Source organism: Limanda limanda, chromosome 13, assembly GCF_963576545.1.
Source record: "Limanda limanda chromosome 13, fLimLim1.1, whole genome shotgun sequence".
NCBI classification, from domain to species: Eukaryota; Metazoa; Chordata; class Actinopteri; order Pleuronectiformes; family Pleuronectidae; genus Limanda; species Limanda limanda.
In genome coordinates, this window is record NC_083648.1 from 2,023,795 (window position 1) to 2,041,244 (window position 17,450).

Sequence of the window (17,450 nt, forward strand, 5' to 3'; positions counted from 1 at the left end):
GCCTGATGGAGGATGTTCAGCGAGTCATCCTGGACTTTTTCTGGTCTGGCCGGCACTGGGTCCGGGCAGCAGCCCTCTACCTGCCTGTGGCTGAAGGGGGGCAGGGACTAATTAACATCCAGGCAAAAATTGCCTCTTTTAGACTCCAGGCTGCCCAAAGACTTATGTACAATTGCGGCCCAAGCTGGTTTGACACAGCTCGGCTGCTGCTGAAGAGAGCTGGGCGATTGGGCTTCGAAAAACAGCTTTTTCTTTTACAGCTTGAGGATGTGGACCTAACTGGACTTACACCTTTTTACAGTTCGGTATTGCAGGCATGGCAGATCTTTAAGGTTTCACGTGCCACAAATGAGATTCCGGGCATGTGGTTGTTTGAGGAACCTCTGTTTTATAATAATTTCATAAAGACTCAAACACTGCAGTCTGCCAGCCTGCGAGCCTATCTTAGGGAGGCTGGCTGTACCAAACTGGGGCATCTGATGAAGATGACGGCAACATCTGTGGAAGCCCTAAGAGAGAGAAGCAACATCACCTCCATCAGGTTGATCAACCGAGTGGTGGAGGAAGTCTGTGCTGCCCTGCAACAACCTCTGAGGGAATTTGCACAGAACCGCACTCTATGTGACCAGTGGAGCGAAGAGGGAGAATACAGTTTTCCCGCTCTGTCTATCGCCCCAGTTGCGGGGGAGTGGCAGGAGGGAGGAGGTCAGCTGCTGTCTCTCACAACCCCACACCTGGAGAGTTTTCAGGCTGCAGGGAAGAAGGATTTGTACCGAATCTGTTCTAAGGTGCTGAACCTGCGCTCTTTGGCAGGCATGCAGGAGTCGAAGTGGACGGGTTTTTTTGGTTCGGACGTTTCCCCGAAAGGCAGCTGGCGGTCTCTGTACAAGCTGCCCGTTGAAAAACGGACAGCAGACCTCCAGTGGAGGATTGTACATGGAGCGATAGCTACGAACAGATACAGAGCGCACCTGGATCCAGAGCAGGGGGAGGAGTGTATTTTCTGCTCTCAGAGCGAGACCCTGGTGCATTTATTCGTTCAGTGTCCTCGGCTGACAGTGCTGTTTGAACTTTTAAAAAAGTTGTTTCTGGGTCTAGGGGAGAAATTTTCTTTTGATTTGTTTATTTTTGGCCCGAAGTACTGTGCTCAGAAGAAGAGTGTACACACATTGGTGAACTTTTTATCTGGTTCTGCCAAATTGGCCATTTGGCTAACACGCAAGAACCGGGCGCAGAGTGTCGGTAGTGTGGAGCCGGTGTTGGTTCTGAAGGGACTGCTGAAGGCCCGACTGAGGGTGGAACATTCTTATTATCAAATGATGGACGATTTGCAGGGTTTCAGACACATATGGGCTGTTGGAGGGGTTTTATGCTCTGTGGGGAGTGACGGAGAGCTGAATGTAAGTTTCTGATTTGAGAAACACGCTCTCAGGTGGACGTTTTTGTTGTATTTTAGGGATGTTTTTGTTTTTGTTTTTTTTGCTCCAAAGGGATGATGTGATAGTGATCTGCTGTTCTCTTTTGCAGTGGTAAAATAAAGGGATTTGAAAACCAAAAAAAAACCTTACAGCTTCTCCTTCACATCTTTCCTTTCCTAGCTCCTTACAGCTTCTCCTTCACAACTTTAATTTCCTAACTCCTTACAGCTTCTCCTTCACATCTTTCCTTTCCTTACTCCTTACAGCTTCTACTTCACATCTTTCCTTTCCTTACTCCTTACAGCTTCTCCTTCACATCTTTCCTTTCCTAGCTCCTTACAGCTTCTCCTTCACAACTTTAATTTCCTAGCTCCTTGCAGCTTCTCCTTCACCTCTTTCCTTTCCTAACTCCTTACAGCTTCTCCTTCACATCTTTAATTTCCTAACTCCTTACAGCTTCTCCTTCACATCTTTCCTTTCCTTACTCTTGACAGCTTCTCCTTCACTTCTTTCCTTTCCTAACTCCTTACAGCTTCTCCTTCACATCTTTCCTTGACCTTGTGACGTTTTCCATCGTTAGGAAAATAGATTATTTTGACTTTCTGACCGCAGCCCTTGATCTCGAAGCCTCAGCTGATTTAACCCTTTGAATCCGGGTTCTTTTTCTGTCCCTCGTATGGAAGCAGTTGTTTTATTCTGCTCTGCGTGCTTGGAGAACTTGTTGTCCCCCCCCCCCCTCTGTCACGTTGACATTTGGCCAGCAGGTGGGATTGTGTTTACGTCTGTCAGAGGTGTCTTCTGGGTAATTAGCACATGAGGCTCACAGCAAGTCTCCGGGCAAAGGCTTGTGGGAGATGAGCTGGTGACCCAAAATGCGAGCTGACAGCTGGGATGTTTATACCAACAGTGCCAGCTCGTGTGTGTGTGTGTGTGTGTGTGTGTGTGTGTGTGTGTGTGTGTGTGTGTGTGTGTGTGTGTGTGTGTGTGTGTGTGTGTGTGTGTGTGTGTGTGTGTGTGTGTGTGTGTGTGTGGTGAATCCATAACATAGCATAACATAACGTTGATCATTTGGAAGACGACAACAGAAAAGTACTTTTGAGAGTTTTAATCTATAAAACATCACATTTAAAATCACTTTAACTCTTTTTGTTAAAGTTAACGTTAACGTTTGCTCTTCGCTTCTCCTCGTTATCCCCATTTAATTCCATATTCTGGTTAAAACTGGTTTAACTAATTTATGATATTGAAAAATGTCCCTTCAACTCAAATAGCAGACTCCATGACATCAGTAAATATTCAACCTATTAGAGACAGGCTTGGAACTGAAATCTGTGAATTAACTGTTTTCTCTGAACACTGTGAAGTAAACTGAACTTGTAATTTCATGTTGAGACATTTTGATTGAAACCAAACAGTGTGAGTTCCAATTAACTTGAAAATAACTAAACTTAAATATTTACATGACGTTAATGAGAAAAAATAGCTGATTCCTGGAACGTGCTGCACATGTTTTGACAGTGTGTGTTATGTATATTTCAGAAATCTATGTGTCATGCCAGTAAACATGGAGAGAGGTCATGTGACTCTGTGCTGCTGCTGTTTGTTCCCACAACAAACACAAAAGTGTCTCAAGAGTTGTGAAACCTGAGCATGGTGTGTGTGTGTGTGTGTGTGTGTGTGTGTGTGTGTGTGTGTGTGTGTGTGTGTGTGTGTGTGTGTGTGTGACTCAGCTGCTTCTCACCGGCCGGAACTGACCCGGAGGTGTGACCTGAAGCGACCGAGCCAATCAGATCACTGGAGTGGGTGCGTTTCCGAGCGGAGCCTGTGATTGGACACAAGCTTGAACCTTTGGAAAACAACACAAACAAACCACGAGTGTTTCATCACGGGCAAATTATGTGATGAGGTCACACAAACACACACATACACACAGACACACATCATGAAATCACACATCTTGGACGTTACTGGAAGTTAATGACGACATGACAAGAGCACAGCTGGAAATAGATCTGATTATTTATTGGGCAACACAACAAATAACATCAATATTGGTGATGAGCCGAATCCATTTCTGTTATTTATTTATTCATTTTTGACATTTTTTGAATGTCTCTCTCTTGAGAAAATGGTTAGGATCAGGGGGTTAACCTCTCTTGAGAAAAACATGTGCATTCAAAGTGGAATTAAACACATATTTCACATCAACACAGTAACAAAATTGTTCTCAAATTATCAAGTTCTCAACAAGCATATTCTCCCAAAATCGACTTTTCCCAGGAATCACTTCTTCTTCGTTGCTCCAAAACAGCCTCTGTGCTTTACTGCCACTAGCGAGTTCTGTTTTCAGAGCAGTGAAGAAGAAGAAGTGATTTCTGGTCGAGCAGCGTTTGCCGGAGCGAGCCAACATGTGACCTCAGGTTTGAGTTAAACTGGTTTCGGATATAGTCCAGGTATCGGAATCCTGAGAAATGGTATCGAAACATCTCTAATACTTCTCCTTTAAACAACCAGTAAACAGAAAACACAGTCGTCAACATGCGATCGCTGTGTCAGCATGAGACACACGTGTCCATCTGTCCGTCCACGCCATGTCACTGACATGACAGGAAGCCTGTGTGGGGGGGGGGGGGGGTAGGTGGAGGGAGTTGCTGTATCTGCCCTCCTTAACCCCGTCCCTCCTGTCCTCCTGATCGCTGCCTGGTCGGAATGTTTGTGTGACCAGGTTATTTTTAGGCGAAGCCGCTTGAAATACTCCGACCGGAGCTTCATTCAGGATAAACACGAGCTGCTCTCGTTCCGTGTGGCACGTAGAAACCAGGTTTTGGCTCGTCCCAGAGTTCGCTGCTGCATTCTTTACAGACAAGACAAGTCGAAGCCGTCTCTCGCTTCCTCCCTCACGCAATTATCATCTCTTCACCTTCCAGCGTCTGGCTGACTTTCGTGGCGTCGGTGAATCTTCTGAAAGCACCTGAGATGTCTCCTGACGATCGTGGGACTGGAGTTGTGTGAGTTCTGCAGAGGAGACTTGGAGGAAATGGCTTGTTTGTTTTGTTTCTTCAAAGGGTCAAAAGATATTTTCTCTCCGTGGTCATATTTTGCCATTTGGACAGATTTTGATTTGGGGGTTTTGAAATATTTATGCCTGAGATTTCTACCAATGAAAGAAAACAATTTTGCTTTGCTTAAAGAAATCAACATTTTGATCATGTCGGCATCATCGAGTCTTTTCAGATTTAACCCCGGTGACTATTGACCAAAGACGTAGCCTAGAGGAGAGTAGTGAGTGAGTAGTGCGTTTTTCTGTTTCCTTTATTTTGGTGATTTGGTTGAACTGAAGCTTGAGGGCTTCTGACTCTCTGCTGGTGGAGATGACACCGAGCACTACTCTCTTGTGTCTGTCTGGCCTTGTTTGAACTATGAACTTACTTCACACCTAAACAATCCTTTTTAGTGGAAATTAGATCAACAACACGAGCAACCCGGCACAGATCCAGTTGGAAAGCTTCCCCTCATTGTGTCATTGCTTCCCATAACTCCGGATATTACTGTCGGGACTCTGGCCTCAGTCTCCATTAACTCATATTTAACTGAACCCAGAACAGAATCAGGTTTTATCTGCACCAGAGCTCGTCTCTGTGGTTTAAACCCCCACAGACAGGTGGGTAAACATATTTACCCCCCCCCACCCAAATCACAAGTGAGGAGCCGGGATGTTTTTGCCGCCAGTCCTCGCATTGTTTGTCTCGTTCTATTTTTAACTTGCCGTCACCGGGCTTGTTAGAGGCTCCGATGTGCCGCTGCCTGTGTTGTTTCAGAGATTACTGATTGGGTAGAAAGCGACAGCTGCTCACGCGCCAGGATTCCTCTGACGTGGTTGTTGTCGGGTTCTCTAGTGAAAGTTGGATGTTTCTCTGTGTGAGTGATGGCTGGTCTTTCAGCTATGGAAGGCAGCGGGGGTCTGGAGCGATGACATGTGATATATTTGCCGCCAAGTACCCAAAGTGTTTATGGAGCTCATGTGACAGGAGGTCAGGAAAATGTTGGGATTTGAAACCCGTGTGTATTGGGTTGAGGATTATGCTTCTGGATAAAACTCAAAACCAAAAACCTGTCAGATTTTGATGGTAAAATGGACAAGAAAAGCTTTTACAACTGTTTTCTACATATAAACCCAAAGTGAAAGCGCCACACTGAGCTGCTCAATCCCACGAATGCCCTGTGCCCTATTTTATTTCCTAAACGTTGGTGTCACTATCCTCGGATGTTGTGTTTACACCCAACGCAGATTTTCCTCACAATGAGATTACGTACAAACTCAACGTAAAGAAGCAAAGAGATGCTAACTGGAGCTAAACTCGAGCTAGCAGGTGGAACCAGCATCCTCACGCAGCTCCGGGAGAATATGGTGAAACACGTCGGCGTTCTTCCACAACACAGTTTACACACAGAGTTTGTTTTCCAGTAATACCGGTTCCGCCAAGAGAAATATCCAGTAGCGAACTCCACGTCATCAGTGATACGGTGAAACTTAACGATTCTCTTTCCAAGAAGATTTTCATCTCTTTCCAGGGACACGTCCGTGTTTCATGGAACAGAGAAACTCTCACCCTGTCCATCCGTCACTGCAGGTGTTGCTTCACGCTGTCACGCGAGCGGCTCATCATGTTTCCCTGCAGACCGCCTCCCACGGGGTTAGGTGCCTAGAAGTCCGGAGGCAGCCGGCTGACCTTCTCGTCATGAGGGTCACGTGAGACCAGGCGTGATGTCTGGGTCATGTGGGAGGAGTGTTGGGTGTCTATGAGATTCCTCAGCTTCTGGTGGCCTCTCGTGTGTTGTTGCATGATGAGGCAGAAAGAAGAAAGGGGGAGGGGCTTTGGCTGGTTTAGTTTGTGTCCTTTAGCGGACGTTATGGTTGAGCTGATATGGCATCTTTAAAAACTCAGAGTTTATGGATCGAAGCTGATTCTGTCCAGTGGTGGTTCACTGCTCACTCAGTAGTTATTGAAGAGACAGGAGCTAAAACCAAGTATTTGAGACAGAGGCTGAAGAGAGGAGCTGCAGCGACCGACAGTCTGATGATTCTGATGTTTTCTGAACATTAGAGCGTGTAAACCTTTCACAGCAATAACACTAATTAAAATCATTAACCTGGATAGGAACAGAATGTTTATTTATTCATGGATGCCAAAACCTGCATAAAGCAATAATGTCTGAGATAGTTACAGGATGAAGCAGAAACAAGGAGCCATCCCATCATGTTGAACACCCTAATAACCCCCGACAGACAACGGTCATGATGTTGGCGGAGGAACCTCTCTGCTGTGATGGTGTAACCAGATCTCCATGGTGATCTCACAGCAGCTGTTTCCAGGACAGCTGCGTCCACAGGACGTGTAGTTTCCATCCCCTGTGGGTCTTATATTTAGTACATGATCATATTAGCTGTTGAACCCTGTCGAGGTCGCTACCAGGCCCACCTTTACTCTGCTGGTTCGATTGTTGTCATAGAAACAAAGGTGAAAATTTTACCTTTTAATCTGCTATTTGTAAACTTTAAAAACACATCTGCATTTAAGCACTAAATTCTATCAAGACCCTCAACCTACGTGGAATCCTAAGACCCCAAAGAAACTTCTTCAGTTCCTCTCTCAGACAACTGTCGGTATTATTGTTTATGCTGAGTCGCTGTATCTGAGAAACACATTCAAGGCAACACAAGATGAACAAAGTGTGTGTGTGTGTGTGTGTGTACTAAGTTTCTAGATCATGAAATCTATGCGGAAGCACCACAGACGATGTGTTTCCACTTCCTCCCTTTATCCAGAAAAATAAGCTGGAACACTTCAAAGTCATTGTTCAATAAAATAAAAAATGTGATGCAGATTTAAATGATACAAAATGAGCTCATTGGTTGAATGAGGACGAAGCAGCATCACTTTGTCTCAACTTCACAGAAGTAAAAGTCCTGGACTGATGTTGTCTCTGTCATTAAACATCTGGCTGGTCACTGTCCAGGTGAGACTGACGTGTCCTCTGTTGTCTCTGCTTCCCTGCAGCTGGGAGATCATCGACTCAGGCCAGGACGGACGCTCTGGGACCGGACCTCATCTCAGCGACTCCATCAACCTTTTCCTCCAGGAGACTTCGGCTTTCAAACAGCAGAACCCCGGCAAGGTGAGACGGCTGAAGAGCCCGAGAGCGAATCCATGCAACTGATGAATTTGGTTTCAGATTAAAAGCACAGTGGTTTATTGTAGCAGGGGATTCTGGGAAATCTGCGTTAATCCGCTCTGAATGCACTTCAAGCTAAATGCATCCGATACATCCCGACTCTCTACACATCTCTACAGAAAATGCATCTCCTTTGTCGGACATACAGAAGGTTGGGCTTGTTGAGAACATGTGACTCAACTCCTTCTCTGATCCTCCCTTTCTTCTCCTCTAGTTCTGCCTGCTGGTTTGCAGTCTCTGCACCTTCTTCGCTGTCCTAGGACGCTACATTCCAGGGTTCGTCATCTTGTATATTCTCGGTGAGTCTAACTTTTCAAAATCCCTGTTCCTTTCATCAACCCTGTGTCTCCACATTGAGTTCAGATGCCTTTGCAGTGTGTTGTTGTTATGGCTGGTGTGTTAAAAGCTTCCTGGAAACGAATGTGTGTCTGCAGTGCTGGGCGTCTTCCTGTGGCCTCTGATCTCATCTCATGACATCGGTCTGTGGCTGGAGCCGGTTCTGCAGAAGCTGGACTTTGGCATTGGAGAGCTCCTCCAGAAAATCAAAGAAAACCATGGTAAATAGAATCCATATCATACATTAAACAGATAGCTATACATTATATTTATACGTTAATACCTACAGCTTCTCCTTCACTCTTCTCCTCTGTGTTTTCCTCCTTTCAGAGAAGAGAATGATGCAGACTCAGACTGAGGCGGGCGTGGAGTCCGACCTGTCCTCCATGTTCCCTCAGGTCGGTGGATCAGCTCCTCTCTGTCTAATTAGCCCTGTGTTGACCGACTGGATCCAGTTAAAGCTGATTGAATTCCCACCATCAAACTGAATGATATAAGAAATGTTGCTCTTCAGGTCAAACACCCGATTCCTTTGCATCTTGCTTCCTTCTACAGTCCCAGGTTTTCCTAGTTTTTTGAATTTGACTGCTGTGAGACTTTGTAAAGACGGTGACTTAAGACTAGAAAGCAAAGATCCACTTACCTCCGATTTCTTTTCAGTTTCTAGCCACATCAGTGGACGTGAAACTTGAGCAAAGAGTTCTTTTGTCGAACTTCTATATCCAGCTTCCATCATGAGTCATCAGAAACTTGTCGGAAAACAATGTAGTTTCAGACAAAAAGTTACTATTCTTGTTTAGTCAGAATTTGAAGTTTTTATGAGCAAATGAGGTTTGAGATGCACTTTTATAGCTATTTAATTTCCAGGTCACTGTCCTGCACACGTCAGCCTTGGTTTCGCTCTCTGAAATCTGACCTCTCCATGTGTTTGCTTGTTTTCCTCCCGACAGCTGGACTCCACCGGGTGTAAGGACATGTCCGTATCGGACACCGAGGTGTCTGAGGTCACGTGGACGGACAACGGGACGTTCAACCTCTCAGAAGGACACACACCACAGACGGAGAACTCAGAGGGTACGTTTGACACACGGGTATTAAAGGTGGAGTTAGTGTTTCTGGGGAATGTTTGAAAACAAGTACACCCCTCCCCTCACTGCTCCTTCTGAAGCTCCGCCCCCTGATCTCATGCACATGCATTGCTGGAAATTGGGATTAGCACCCAAAGACATGAGTATTATCTGTAGACAAAGTACTTCTGTATCTACAACACCTTCAGCGACTGGAATCGATAAGAGCTGGACGCTTGTTATGAACCTTAACCCTGAAGCACTTATGACCTCCATCCTCCTTCACCCCCTCACCCCACCTTTAGAATAAAGATGTCCGACCTCTAGGGTGGAGCAGGAGTATTTCAAGCCAAAATACTATATTCAATAATCCCCATTACTTGACAGAGAGATGTAGAGAGAAAGCAAACTCCCGATGACTCTGTGTAGCTGTGGTAGACTCACGGTATATCAGCTCTACCTGGAGAAGGTTTCACTACATCTCTCCTCTCGGAGCCTTTGGACGCTGTAGTCGTATTTGCCTCTGCGTGTTTCTGATGTTCGTGCAGTAGCATCTCATGTCACAGCACATCCACTCTCCTCTCCTGGAGTCCAACCCTGACTATCCTCTTGTAAATGTCTTTACCTCTTTTCTTTACTTCACCTCACAGACCTGGACAGAGAGGAAGCGTTCCTCGGTGGCCTCCAAGAATTCCCTTCACTCGACAACGGCGCAACGACCAATGGCGACGATGACAGCGATGACCTCGGCCTTCCCTTACCAATCAAATCCAAACATACACCCCATCCTCACAAAGACCTATCCGACGACCAAGCGCTCGAATTGGTCAACCAGATGGCGGGAGACTTCATCGCCGCCGCGGTCACAGCCGCCATCCAGGAGAGAATAGAAGCAGCGGTCGGCTTCCCGGCATCGAGCCAGGACACGGACCGGTCCAGGCGCCGGGAGTCCACCAGCCGGCTGCTGGAGCTGGCCGAGGAGTCGGACAGCGAGGTGGAGGACTTTGAGCTGCTGGACCAGTCGGAGCTGGAGCAGCTGGGGGAACTGGGGCTGGGAGAGAAGAAGACCCCGGTCCAAGAGGAGGCCAAGACGGGCGGGTCGGCCTCAACTGGGTTCTTCAGCAAACTCCTCAGACGCCACTGACTGGTGACAGAGTTCGGTCGCAGGGCGGAGGGAGGAGTTATGAGAAAACAATGTTTCCATTAATCTTTTGACTGTAGTGCAAAGATCAACATCTGTAAAACATGAAGGTGGAGGCGACTCCTTTCACACAAGGTCAAACACTGTTGATTGTTTTATCACAAAGAACATAACTCACCATAACTCAAGGTCCGTTAAGCCTTAAAGCTCTCGTGGTAGGGAGAAGAAAATGGAGAATAATATTCACGAGTTAATGAGTCAGACGCCATGTTGCACCGTCGTGTTTCCACAGTCGCCTGAGCAGACAACACTCTCTTCTTCTACATGCTTGGACGAGCGTAGGGGAATTTGCTTCTTACTCCACTAGATGGCACTAAAAACGCTACACACTGAACCTTTAAATTATTGAATTGTATTTATAAATAAGTAACGAAGGTAACCATGCTGTTCCATCTGTGCGTTAACTCGTGCAAAGTTGAGTCTGCGTGAGCGGGAGGAAACACAGGCGACAATAAGTTTGACCTGAGGTTGTTCAGGACTTGATTCACCTTTTCTGACACAGTGAGTAAGAGACTGTGTTGTCTGGTCCCGGTGTCGAAGCTCTCTGATTGGCTGAGGGCTAAGAACCTGTTTTTCATCAGTTGCACCTCTGATCCTATTTGATTGTTGAGGTTAACAAGTCAAACTATAACGTAGTCGTAAGTAAACGAGGGCAATTGAACATGTGTATCGATGTATATTTAAAACTGTGTTACATGAATTACTCATAATTTATACACTTTAAATGTCCCTTAAATCCTACAACTCGTTTATAGTTTGTTATAAAACTTTTAATGACGACACATTGCTGATAAATGCTGGGTTAAAATACAGAGTTAGAAATACGTGTGGCCGTTAAAATGTATTGACATTATATTTAAATCATAAAGGGGAATACAAGCTTGAGTCAATACGTAACGTGAAGACTATAATAGTATCAAATGTGTTTTAACCGCTGAGATGAAGAGACTTCTCCTATCATGTAAGATCATTCAAACTGATTGGATTTAGTTTGACATATTAACCACAATCCATCTTTTCAACATTACACACTTCTACTGGTTGGATTGTCGAGGTTAAAAAGTAGGAACACTTTTATTCAACCACAACAAACTCAAAATACTATGCATGCAGATCTTAAACTTATGAAAGCAAACATTTTGCTTCCAGTGCTTCCACACATCTTTGGGCACAGGTTTTGAAAGGGTGAAGGGTGTTCAGCTGCAACACGACACTTCACCACTAGGTGTCACTGAATCCTACACACTGAACCTTTAAGTCACCTTGTCTGGGGAACTCTAACCAATCATGTTCAGTAAACTTTCAGGTTCTGAATAAAATCACAGGCCAAACAGTCCTGGTTGCTCTGGAGGCGTCGTCTCTCTCAATCAGTGAAAGTTCTTCTTCATGCACTTTACACTTCCCACCCACCGCCTGCCTTTAAAAACACGTTGTCCCCTTTGAGAACGTTGGAATCCGAGAAGGAACGGGAACCGACCCGATGTGATTACACAAAACGCAACAAGGGCCTGCCAAGTTGAAGCTGCTTCACGTGAAGTTTCCTGCCCCTCGTGTAGTTTGCTCTGTGATTCAAAACGAGTGTTGATGCTCTGAAAGTTAAATGTTGAGACGCTGGATTCTCATTTGCACCTTAATGATTATTTAATGATTTACCAGGTTGAGTCTTCATCACTGAATGAGGAACTCCTTTAACATGCCTTGTACCTGAAGACGTTCTTTTAATATCTAACACGTGCAGTTCAACGTATCCTCTTGAATTCATGATGCTGTTTCCTAACAGAACTATAAAGACGTGTTCATCAGTGCCTCGGAGGGCTTTGTAGCGGCTGCAGTTTCCTGTGTCGTAACCGTAAAAGACGTCAGGTTTCACCAACTCCACGTAAGAAGCTTTTCTAAGTTTCCGATTAATATATTGGTTAATTGGTTTGTTCATTAACCTTCCAGTTGTATCAAGTTGGCTTCCGAGCGCCTTCAGACACATCATGCCCGTTTCAGAAAGTTCTTGGTGGGTCGGAACCAATATGCATTAACAAAATGTACTTTTGTGTATTTAAACTCAAGATCAATAAAATGTTGTAAAGCCATCTGCAGTTTTATTCATTTGACCTCAGTGTTTGTGAACGCTTGCTCCTTTAACAAATGTCTTTAGAAAACAGTAAACACACATCTCTGATATAAAAGGATGGGAAAGATCAAATCAGCCGATGTGATCGTTTCACAGAAGAATCAGTGGCAGCGTTTATCTTCCACTTGTCAGAACAAAGCGCAAAAACACTTCGACATTTGGAAAAGATGTTACGAAGTTAGTCAATAACAAAATGTAGTTTGTTACCAAGGAGGTTATTTTCCGACTGGTCCAACAGATTCATATGAAACGAGAACAGACTGTTGGGCCTCGGAGGTCTGAGCTCTACTGGGTCCTAGTCGTTCTTCTTCTCACATATTTTAAATGACCAATACAAAGTTCACAAGGCAGAAAAGATGAGTATTTCTGTTCATATTCTACATTTAAATAAACACTCATATCTTCGGATCTATTTTTTATAATGAAGATTGTGGTTAATCTATAAAACATCAAGCCTTTGTAATATTTTTGTCATAAGTTTGATAACGCCATCTTCACAATCATTGAGAATGTTTTTCAATATATAAATATTTATCTTTATGTATTTTGGTATCTTCCCCCAAACCTTCACATCATTCTGACACGTTCTCTATCATCTTAGCGCTAAATAGATAATTGATAATTGCAGATTAATAGTCGGCTTGGTTTCATCCTTTTCACTCAAGTGTTTACTTTGGATTTTTATCAAATATGAGATACTGATACAAGCATTTATTTATACAGCGATTAAACTGGAAGCAAAGAGAACAACTAATGTTCTGAAAACAAGTTTTTCATCAGCACAGATACAAAATGACTGTTTCTTTGTGTGTTCTGCTCTTTTAGAAACATAGGTGAGAGCCTCAGGGTTTATGGGTTAATTGTCTCTGATTCTCAGTCTGTCCCAGGACTTTTCATTTGGTGTAATCTGCCCCGCCCCCCCCCCCCTGCATTCAGCTGCACATTGTCCTGCTAGTGTCTCCACATTAAGTCCAGCCTGCATCCCAGCAGGACTTTAAACCACGTCCGTCCCTTGGTTTCCTGGGACTTCAGCCATGTTCTGTGTCCTCTTTAAATCCACGAGCAGCCGGTGCAGAGGAGCTCCGAGGAATCTGGAGCCGGAGGTCAGCCAGAGGTCAACCAGAGGTCAGCCGGAGGGAATCTGCTGCTTGTGGAGCCACCGCTTCTTCAGCTTCTCTGCTTTGGCTCTTTCTTTAGAGGCTGGAAGGTCAGACAGAGAAACAGATAAGTTAATAAACTGAACAAAGAAGAAGACAAAAGACGGAGTTCTTCTTCGTGTACGATACAACTGTCACAATATCACATTACAACGGTTACCATGGGCAACGATTTGAAAATTAATGATTTTATCAGTCGATTCCCTCTTTGATATTGTTAACTGTATATTTTATCTGATATTTGACTGATGGCGCCCTCACTTCCCTTTCATCCCCTGAACTCACCCCAGTCTTTCTTCACAAACTGCACGGCTGCACTTTTATTCCTCCCCTTCTTGTTCTGGAGGGAGAGCAGCTCGTTGTCTGAAAGCAGAAGAACAGAAGGTAAACACCTCCGGACCGAGAACGAGCTGGAAGTCAGACGGACACATGTGAATGTCGCCACCGCCGTCGCCGTGGGCAACCCAGGAGAACGGGCGCCGCAGTGGGACGAGACAGGACGTCACTGTAGCAAAGCTCAAATTGAGACAGGTCATCGTCTTTGCAGACTCCTGCCACAGAGTGTAGCCTGCAGGTTCTGTGTAAACCAGGTTTGTGTAACGTTATTTAATCATGAAGACATCATGTTTACTTAATTATTATTTTTACTTTCTCCTGTAACACGTGAAAAACTAAATGAAATATCTTAATTTATCTGACGGCAAATTATAAAACTGAGTAACAAATATAAACGTATTTTTACGTGGCCTTTCAAAACCAGAGTTACAAGGTCCAGAGATATCACATGATAGAAAAGACAGATCATGCTCAGCAATGCAACAACACAAAAACGATAACAAAATAAAAGTAAAAAAACGATGGAAAATAAATATAAAAGTGAGTTTTTAAACCACTTTTTAAAATAGTTTCATGTTTACAAAAACCTCAAGGTTTCGTGCAAACTTGGATCAAACCAGAACTTATTAATAGGGACTGTTTTCTCCGGTGTGACCTGTGGTCAGTGTCCTGGTGACGTGATGATTCTTACTTGTGGTTCTGCAGCTGCCGGGTCCGTAGAGCCGGGCCTGGATGAACAGCTCGGCCGCCTGCTGCTGGAAGGTCGCCGACGCCGGCTCCTTCACGGTCGTCACCTTGTAGTTTCCCTTCAGACTGACACATGGAAACAGGCCAAGTTCATCGGGAGCCGTTTGTCGCGTTCACACAAGTGACACACAACACACATTCCTACCAGTGTTGCAACAACACACGCCATGCAGGCAGAGAAGATGCAGGTTGTGTGTTTTAAACCCGCTTTGTTAAAGTGTTATGAGAAAGGAAATGCACTCAATGAGTTTACCTCTGCAATGCACATCATTTCTTTGATTTCTGTATCTCACTGAAATGTAAAAATGAAGTTTCCTTCTGTGTGTTTGTGTCTTATTGTCTGTGATGTGTGAACTAGTGTTGATTACTGATGTGATTCAGACTCAACCGGTCGGGACACAAGAGGAAACTCTCGGCCCCAAAAAGAGGGTTTATTTAAGTTTATTTTGTGTTACTGTTCCTCACGCTCATCATTATTGCTGTTTCCCTGGTTACCGACATTGTAAGTCAGATGGAAACGTGTGAATGTCGCCTTCACCGTCGCCGTGGGCAACCCAGGAGAACGGGCGCCGCAGTGGGACGAGACAGGACGTCACTGTAGCAAAGCTCAAATTGAGGCAGGTCATGGTCTTTGCAGACTCCTGCCACAGAGTGTAGCCTGCAGGTTTCATATAAACTATGTTTGTCTAACGTAAGTCCGGCTCTGGGTATATTCTGAAACTCCGCCCCTATCTTATTTAATCATAAAGACATCATGTTTACTTATGTAGAACTTTTACTTTCTATTTTTTTTATATTCTGTCGTCTTGGCTCCTGTAACACGTGAAAAACATCCCCCATCGAGGGACTAACAGAAATATATTATGATTAAATGTTTGTTTACATACTTTCGTATATGCGCTAACTTCCCGCTCTTCTTCTTCTTCTGCTGCTTCTTCTTCTTCTGTTGCTTTTCCTCCTGCTGCTGCTGCTCTTCACCTGGAGAGAACGGGTTGAATTAAGAACATGAGTCAATCTGATCTGAAGCTTGTTCTGCTGCTTTGTTTAAAGTGAGTGAATTATGACCAGGGGGGGGGTATTCACCTTGGTTTTCAGACGGCTTCTGATTCCTGCGAAAAAAAGACAATTCAAATGTTTAAAAGGAGAAGGAAAAAAGAAAAGAGCAAAACAATAGGAAACTCACGGCTCCAAAAAGAGTTTATTTAAGCGTCACAGAGTTTGTGTTTCTGTCCCTCACGATCATCATTATTGCTGTTTCCCTGGTTACGGACATGATTAGTCAGATGGAAACCTGTGAATGTTGCCGCCGCCGTCGCCGTGGGAAACCCAGGAGAACGGGCGCCGCAGTGGGACGAGACAGGACGTCACTGTAGCAAAGCTCAAATTGAGGCAGGTCATTGTCTTTGCAGACTCCTGCCACAGAGTGTAGCCTGCAGGTTCTGGATAAACCAGGTTTGTCCTACGTTAGTCCGGCTCTGGGTATATTCTGAAACTCCGCCCCCATCTTATTTAATCATGAAGACATCAGGTTAAGAGCAGCAGAATGAACCAAACCATCACAACTCACTTGGAAGTCGAGCCGTCGATCTTGTCCAACACGTCCGCCGGTAAGAGTCGTCGCTTCTGTGGGAATCAGAAGAAAAACAAAAGCTTTTCACCAGAGTTTAACAAATCTGGATCAAAAACTCACTATACGTTTTTTCCTACTACAGTTATTCTACGTATTTCGTGCCAAGACAGAGACGTCTGCTGAGTGGGCGGTTCTTCACATGTGGACCAGGACGAATTTGTGATGACAACAACTAAGAGAACTTGGTCCCAGACCGGGTCTGAGTGATCAGAACTCAGAACTGAACCCTTGTGATCGTATTGAAACGTTCTCATCTTTAGATAATATCACATTTATTGGTATGGTAATGTCGGTATGCCCTCTAGTGGCCAGAGGGTAAAACAGTCACATGATGAATTTCATGAAGAGCTAGAACATCAGCAGCTCTCTAACTGACCTTCTGCTCCTGGAACAGCTCCTGTCTCCTCCTCCTCTTCTCCTTCAGCTGCTCCTTCTCCCTGCAACACAAAACAAATGCTCAACTCACCTCCAACACAATGAATTACACTTGAAACTGGTATTTGTGGCAGTGGACTGTCTGTGTGTGGAATGTAGTGACATCTAGTGGTGAAGTGTCACGTTGCAGCTGAATATCCTGAACTTTAGACTATGCTAACCCGGGGTTTATCCACCTGGGTTATAGTTAGAGTTCCATCTCCCACCCAGAAGGTTTCTTCATCTCAATTAGAAGATGCTCCTTCAGCTGGAGATCCCAGGACCTGGACCCCCTTCCCACGTGGTCCTGGTGGGACCCTCAACCCAACACGAAGTGCACGGAGCTGATCTTTAAGGATCGAACCCCAGTTAAGAGACATTCCAGCACACCTGATCATTAGCAGGTTGTGTGTTGAGACTATGAAACTCCTGCGTGGTGATTGTTAGCATGAGCGCACAGAGACACGTTGTTGTGGATGTGGTTAGCCCTGTTAGCATAAAGCTAGCTAGCTACCTCCGGGCGCAGTCCAGCGCCTCCTTCACGCAGCGCAGCGCCGCCAGCTTCGACTCCTCGAACGTCATCTCGTCCGGAGCCTCGTCGTCACTGGAATCCACGAACAGACTCATGTTCTCCTCGGGATCTTCGTGTTTATCCGCCGTCTTGGACGAAGACGCCGTTTTCCCACGTTGCCTCGGCGCCATGTTGACTGTCTGTGCCGCCGGAAATGACGTGCGCCGGGCGGAAGCTTCTGCCACCCAGCGGCGAGGAGGAGGATCACAACACA

At 45.1% G+C, this 17,450-nt stretch overlaps 2 protein-coding genes across 2 annotated transcripts in view; one reads left to right on the forward strand and one right to left on the reverse strand.

The window, feature by feature from the left end:
* retreg1 (reticulophagy regulator 1) overlaps window positions 1-12,340 on the forward strand; it is a 17,571-nt gene extending 5,231 nt beyond the window's left edge. Inside the window, exons 4-9 of the mRNA XM_061084498.1 lie at window positions 7,478-7,595; window positions 7,867-7,951; window positions 8,087-8,209; window positions 8,319-8,386; window positions 8,939-9,062; window positions 9,706-12,340. Coding sequence (XP_060940481.1) covers window positions 7,478-7,595; window positions 7,867-7,951; window positions 8,087-8,209; window positions 8,319-8,386; window positions 8,939-9,062; window positions 9,706-10,199 — 1,012 coding nt within the window. The 3' untranslated portion in view covers window positions 10,200-12,340. The remainder of the gene's footprint in view (window positions 1-7,477; window positions 7,596-7,866; window positions 7,952-8,086; window positions 8,210-8,318; window positions 8,387-8,938; window positions 9,063-9,705) is intronic.
* A 961-nt stretch (window positions 12,341-13,301) lies between these two features.
* On the reverse strand, window positions 13,302-17,373 carry nol7 (nucleolar protein 7). Its single transcript, XM_061084757.1, has 8 exons — window positions 17,180-17,373; window positions 16,628-16,688; window positions 16,189-16,244; window positions 15,705-15,730; window positions 15,509-15,599; window positions 14,566-14,687; window positions 13,824-13,901; window positions 13,302-13,581 (listed from the first exon to the last, which is right to left on the reverse strand). Exons 1-8 carry the CDS (start codon window positions 17,365-17,367, stop codon window positions 13,508-13,510), a joined length of 696 nt encoding a protein of 231 aa, XP_060940740.1. The 5' UTR covers window positions 17,368-17,373; the 3' UTR covers window positions 13,302-13,507.
* Window positions 17,374-17,450: the final 77 nt, after the last annotated feature.